A 6,836-nucleotide genomic window follows, 5' to 3' on the forward strand; every position below is an offset into this window, starting at 1 on the left:
TGGTGGCGCACACCTTTAATCCCAGCACTCGGGAGGCAGAGGCAGGCAGATTTCTGAGTTCAAGGCCAGCCTGGTCTACAGAGTGAGTTCCAGGACTGCCAGGACTACACAGAGAAACCCTGTCTCAAAAAACAAACAAACAAAAATAGTGGATATCCCCTTGATTCTATAGAAGTTCTTTGAAATGATAACATTAGGGACTTTGGTAGCAAAATTTAACTAAACAAGAAGCTACAGAGCTGGCTCAGAAGTTGAGAGCATCTACTGTTCTTACTGAGGGCCAGAATTCGGTTCCCAGCTCCACAGCAGATAGCTCCAGAGGACCTGATACCCTCTTCTGACTTGTACACCTGTACAGACATGGCATATATACACATACACATAAATGAAAAGAAAAACAAGTGTTAACTAAGAATTCACTGGGAATGGTGGTGAGTACTTTTAATCCAAGTACTCAGGAGGCAGAGGCAGGTGGATCTCTGAGTTCAAAGCCAGCCTGGTCTACATAGCAAGTTCCAGGACAGCCAGGGCTACACAGAAAAACCTTGTCTTGGAAAAAAAGATTTTACTGAACAAGATTCCTATAAAACGAATGATTTATATTCTTATAATTAATCGTATATCTTTGATATATAATGCTTTGTAAGATAACATTTTGTTTTCCCATTAGTTGATTAATAGACGTGTGGAGTGATTGGATATTGTAAGTAGGGTTGCTGTGTAGGCGGCATGCAGTTGTCTATGTCACAGGGAAAGTCTCACTATTCTAAGAACACTGCAGCTATTTGGTCTAGAGTTCTAAACCTGTTCCCAGAAGCCTTCAGTGAAGTGTTGGGAATGAATGGCTTTGTTACCTCCATTTCTAATCAATAACAGATATACTTGGGGCTAGAAAGAGGACTCAGAGAGTATTTGCTGCTATTACAGAGGACCCAGGTTTAGTTCCCAGCACCCACATAGTGGTTCACAACCATCTATAACTCCAGCTTCAAGGAATCTCTGATATCCTCTTCTGGCCTCCACAGACACCAAGCATGCATGCAGACAAAAACACTCATACACATCAAATACATGAATCTTTAAAAAAATGCTTTTGAGAAGCAGATATCTTGTCATTATATAAACATTTCCAGCAAGGACGTTCTCTCCGTGTAATTTTCATAAAGAAAGGTGATGATGCCATTGGATGCATCCAGGAGATGTTTCATTTAATGAGGAGCTCAGTGGAATGTTACAAGCTTGGGCAGGTGCATATTACACATACACTTATAAGAAGTGATTTTATAAAAAAAGACTATGAGTCTGGACACTTTTAACTATTTTTATAATATTTTAAAGCTTGGAGATGAGACAAAGAAACTCATCCATCAAACACAGTCTTTAGAACATACTTTGAAAAAACAGATGAGTAAAGATGAGGAATTACTGGCAGAGCTAACGAGGTAAGATTTTAACATTCAAACCCTTTCAACCATTAGTTCGCTTCATTGACATTTTTGTTCTTTTATATTTTTGAGAATTTCATGTGTGAAATATTTACTTTATTCCCCTCCCTCTAGCTCCTCCCATGTCCCCCAAGTTCTCTCAAATTCATAGCTTCTTTTTCTTTGTTATTGGTATATAATGTGTATACGAATTTATCAGTACAATCTACTGAGCTCACTTAATGTTGCGCTTATGCCTGTATTTTAGGGATGACTACTTGGCATTGTGTACGTTCCTTGTCATTTCTTTAGTTTATGTGTTCGAGTGTCGTGCCTGCATATGTATCTGTGCACCACACACATGCCTGGTGCCCACTGGAAGATGGTGTTGGATGCCCTGGAACTGGAGCTGCCAGTGGTTGGTCAAGAGGGTACTGGGAACCTGACTCAGGCCCTATGCAAGAGCAGGAGAGCAGCTAGGCTCAGTCATCTCGTCAGCCTGTACAGTGTGTCGGAGCCAGGCTCTTTGGCTGCTATTCCACAAGCCACTTGTGGATTCTTTGTCAAGGTTTTTCCTGGGGAAGCAACAACTGTAAAAGACAGCGTAAGGGAGGAAATCTTGTCAAGAGAGGTCTGTGACAATCTGCAGTGAAGGCCAGTTTGAAGAGCCTCGAAGCTGAAGTGACCCTTCTAATTTGACCTTAGTACGGGTAGCCTAGTCTTCCACCTGTGGGAAACACTACACAATCAAACAGTCAAAGTACGGGAAAAAACACAGTGCGCAAATGGAGTCTGAAAACCAGGGGTACCTAAATGTGCATCTGACTGAGTGGCATCTAAGATAAAGTCTGAAGAGATGACGAAGGCCCCTGTGGGTTAACAAATGGAATATTCTTTATCCAAGAATGTGCTACACTTGTAATGAGATATGCACATGTGTCCAGTCTCATGGTTTTCAATAACTCAAGAAACCATAGTTCTAAACTGAAGGTGTACTGGCTGGTTTTGTGTCAACTTGACACAGCTGGAGTTATCACAGAGAAAGGAGCTTCAGTTGAAGAAATGCCTCCATGAGATCCAGCTGTAAGGCATTTTCTCAATTAGTGATCAAGGGGGGAGGCCCCTTGTGGGTGGTGCCATCTCTGGGCTGGTAGTCTTGGTTCTATAAGAGAGCAGGCTGAGCAAGCCAGGGAAAGCGAGCCAGTAAAAAACATCCCTCCATGGCCCCTGCATCAGCTCCTGCTTTGTGACCTGCTTGAGTTCCAGTCATGACTTCCTTTGGTGATAAACAGCAATGTGGAAAATGTAAGCTGAATAAAACCTTTCCTCCCCAACTTGCTTCTTGGTCATGATGTTTGTGCAGGAATAGAAACCCTGACCAAGACAGAAGGATAGGTGATAACAGACCTCAGAGTCCTACCAAGTGCCCCACCTGATATCTACAGGGTACACTTTCTAGAAGCTCACATCACAGTCCCAAAGAAAATAACATCTTAGGCCAAAAATATCAAATCTTAGTAAATACAAGAAAATCAAAATAATTTTTTTTGGCCAGGATGCTTGCTTTATTTCTGAGGGAGTGGCATCGGGGGTGGAGGGATGTTAAGGAAAGATTTGTTTCTTGTTTCAAAGAGCATTCTGAATCAGAAGAAATTTATCCTCATTTGAATTTAAGATAATACTGACAGAATAGACGTCTCTGAACTTCAGTGTATGCCTGGACAGTTGGGCCCCATGACTCTGAGTCACATGTTGCACTTTAGTGTCAACAGCAAATTTAAATTAAAAATGCAACTTGTCTTAGACTTTCAGCAGGACTGGTCACTAAGGAACCACTCTGCAATAATTTATAGCTCATGAAAATGCACTTAACTAAGGTGCTGCTCATTCTAATAACCGTGACGTTTGTGAATAAATGAGAAATCTGAGGTCTGGATGTCAAGTTCAGAGCAAAGGATCAGTAATTTCACATTTGGAACAACTATAAATAAATGCATGGATCGGGTAAGAATCATATGGATGCTGTTGAGTAGACAGCGCGTACAGAAGTCAGGAACACCTTATTCATTAATTTTGTCTCTTAGTAAAATGCTCACAAGGAAAATAACCACTTAAGGCAGAAAACTGGGCATATCATTGCTGTTCAGAACTTTGTGAGAGCAGATAAATCAATACTGATCAACTTCCCTGCTTCAGGCTGAATTATTCATCTTCATACAGGTTATTTTGTAAGATGGCCATCCATGCCATGCCTTGAAAAGTTCAAGCACAAAGTACAATCCTAGAGAGTCAGGATCTTCATCAAGATATCTACACGGACGTCTGCTTGTAGTTTTTAGCATCCAAAGCCTTTTTGCCACACGGGCACAGATGCCTTTTTTGTAGGAGCAGCCTTGACAGTAATGAGAACCTGGCTGGTGTACAGAACTTTTACAGATCCTGGAAGTGGAGGGCTTACTTTTTCCATATGGATCAAACATTGCTTGTTTTGAAGTCAAAGCTTTATTTTTGTTCAGCTTCCTCCCACCACTCTCTGTGGTGTTCCGGGCACCGTCTTTCCATGTGTCACACTTTTCATACACCATCCTTACATGCAATGTCCCTGTGCCCTCAACTGGCAAAGCAGGAGCAACTGCCAAAACACCAGTGTTAAACGCCAGTCCCCTCTGAGGCTTTTCCATGCCCTTCCCTTGCCTCTTGTGCAGCAGAGTAACCAGGAATCGCAGTGCGTGTCTGGCTCTTTCAGTGACATTCAGACATAAGTATGTTTTTCTGCTTCACCCTGCCAACTAACCTCTGAGTTAGAACTAATCTTTAATTTGTCAGTGTTCACTCCAAAATGGATAATAATAATAATTATAAAACATCTCAATGTGGTGCTAACACGTATTCCTTATGTGATATAAACATCATAAATATTTTCTTCATTTTGTTTACTTCATATTATAATTTTACCCAAGAGCCATAGACTATTTAACAAAAACCCCAACGCCAGACATGGGAAGGCCCTTTCTGAGTTGTTGCTCAGAGTTATCCAAGAGATTCCCAAAACATGATAAGTTATCAATGCTGCCCTCGGTTGCCTCCCAGAGACTGAACAGAAGTTGCTGTTGTTGAAAAGACCAAACAGTTCAGACACAGGGTCCGGGGTCCCTGAGCTGGAACTAACCTGAATGCCTGCCTGCTAGCTCTCATGGTACCAGAGAGTGCTCTGCAAGATTTCAAGGCAGGAGAACTAGTGAGAGTCCTGCCCAACTGCGATGCGTATAACCTGCAACCTCCAGCATGACCCAATATCACAGGAGTGCAGTACTGCTGGGCATACTTTGGAGATGACCAAAAGTTGTCCTAAGACCCACTCAACAAAGGGAAATCATGTCTGTCAGGGAAACCTGGGCAATCACACGGGACTGGTGAAGTCGTGGATCTTCGGGGAACACCACCTTACTAAACCAGCTTAATTACTAACTACATTCTAAACATTTCTCCTTATACCTGCAAATAAGGGTAGCTCTCACACCTCTTCAGAGATAATTACAAAAAAAACCCACAACTGATAGAAATGCAAAAAACAGTGATCATGTGGTTCCGGCCCCAACTGATCCATCTTATTAACACAGTCCTGCACCTGAGGCTCAGAGAACAGGGCAAAAGACTGTAAGAGGCAGCCAAGCAGGAAAGAGTATGTCTACTAGAAATGAAGTCTTATCAGCACGACTGCCTAAACAAGGAAACCACTAATGGGCATGCCATTATGAAAGGGGGGAGTCTTACAGGGTACTCCAGTCCAGACCAAGAACTACAGGCAACCAAGAAATTCTGAGAATGGAAGAAATAGTTTTCCCAAGTGGGTATCCAACACCAAGCAGTCTGCCTTGAAATCATATACATATAAGTACCATGATATATAGTGAGCAGGTTGTATTTATGAATTTAGATATATTGTCTTAGTCAGGGTTTCTATTCCTGGACAAACATCATGACCAAGAAGCAAGTTGGGGAGGAAAGGGTTTATTCGGCTTACACTTTCATGCTGCTGTTCATCACCAAGGAAGTCAGGACTGGAACTCAAGCAGGTCAGGAAGCAGGAGCTGATGCGGAGGCCATGGAGGGATGTTCTTTACTGGCTTGCTTCCCCTGGCTTGCTCAGCCTGCTCTCTTATAGAACCAAGACTACCAGCCCAGAGATGGTCCCACCCACAAGGGGCCTTTCACCCTTGATCACTAATTGAGAAAATGCCTTACAGTTGGATCTCATGGAGGCATTTCCTCAACTGAAGCTCCTTTCTCTGTGATAACTCCAGCCTGCGTGAAGTTGACACAAAAACTAGCCAGCACAGATATATATATATATATACATATATGGTGGCAGTAGCATGTGCATATAATCCCAGCACTTGGGAGCCAGAGGCAGGTGGGTTTCTGTGGGTTTGAGGCCAGCCTGGTCTACAGAGCTAATTCTAGTACAGCCACAGCTACACAATAAACCCTGTCTCACAACAACAACAACAACAACAACAACAACAACATGTATTTTTAGCAACAATTAAAATAATAGAGGCCATGAATTTGAGGGGAAAAAAGTGTTTATAGGAAGGGTTGGTGTGGCAAAAGCAAAGGAGGAAAACTGTATTATATTTTAATTTCAAAAAATATAAAAGTTAAGATTTTAATTTCAGGCTGGAGAGGTGGCTCAGCAGTTAAGGCTGGTAGCTCTTCTTCCAGAAGACCCAGGTTCAATTCCCAGCACCTACATGGTGGCTCACAACATCTGTAGCTCCAGTCCTGGAGATTTGCCACCCACCTTTGGCCTCCGTGAGCATGAGCATGCATGCTGTACACATACATACATGTAGGCAAGACTCACATACACAGTGCCATGTAAAGATTATAATTTCAGTAGAATACTTTTGATTCATTTTAGGTTGAGACAAATGAGATTCTCACAGCTTACAGTTTTGTTCCTTTTGTATGATGTTGCATATTATCTACTTAAATTATTAAATATTGACTCTGAAAACATTCATTGGCCAATTCTATACATTTTTACAGATTTAAGAAACTCTTTGAGGAGACAAGAAAGAAGTTAAATAAACATGAAGGCGGAGAGCTTGGTGGTCCTGGAGATTTAAAAACCAGCCAATTTGATATGCATATTCCAATTAATATGCTAAGGCATGAGGTAATTTCAGTAATATATAGGTTCAATATTTCTTGCTTTGCTTCACTGGCCTATATAGCAAGGATTTCAAAAAAGCAACTTCACTGACTTAATATCAATGAAAATGTATATTTTTCTATTAAAGATGCATTGTGCTAGCCGGGCGTGGTGGCGCACGCCTTTAATCCCAGCACTCAGGAGGCAGAGGCAGGCAGATTTCTGAGTTCGAGGCCAGCCTGGTCTACAAAGTG

The 6,836-nt window shown here is 41.9% G+C and overlaps 1 protein-coding gene across 1 annotated transcript in view; it reads left to right on the forward strand.

Moving 5' to 3' along the window:
- The window catches only part of LOC110305029 (ankyrin repeat domain-containing protein 26-like), a 123,451-nt gene that overhangs the window by 108,762 nt on the left and 7,853 nt on the right, over positions 1-6,836 (forward strand). Inside the window, exons 30-31 of the mRNA XM_021176772.1 lie at positions 1,339-1,442; positions 6,477-6,606. Of these exons, the coding sequence (XP_021032431.1) occupies positions 1,339-1,442; positions 6,477-6,606 (234 nt within the window). The remainder of the gene's footprint in view (positions 1-1,338; positions 1,443-6,476; positions 6,607-6,836) is intronic.

This window comes from Mus caroli, chromosome 11, assembly GCF_900094665.2.
Source record: "Mus caroli chromosome 11, CAROLI_EIJ_v1.1, whole genome shotgun sequence".
NCBI classification, from domain to species: Eukaryota; Metazoa; Chordata; class Mammalia; order Rodentia; family Muridae; genus Mus; species Mus caroli.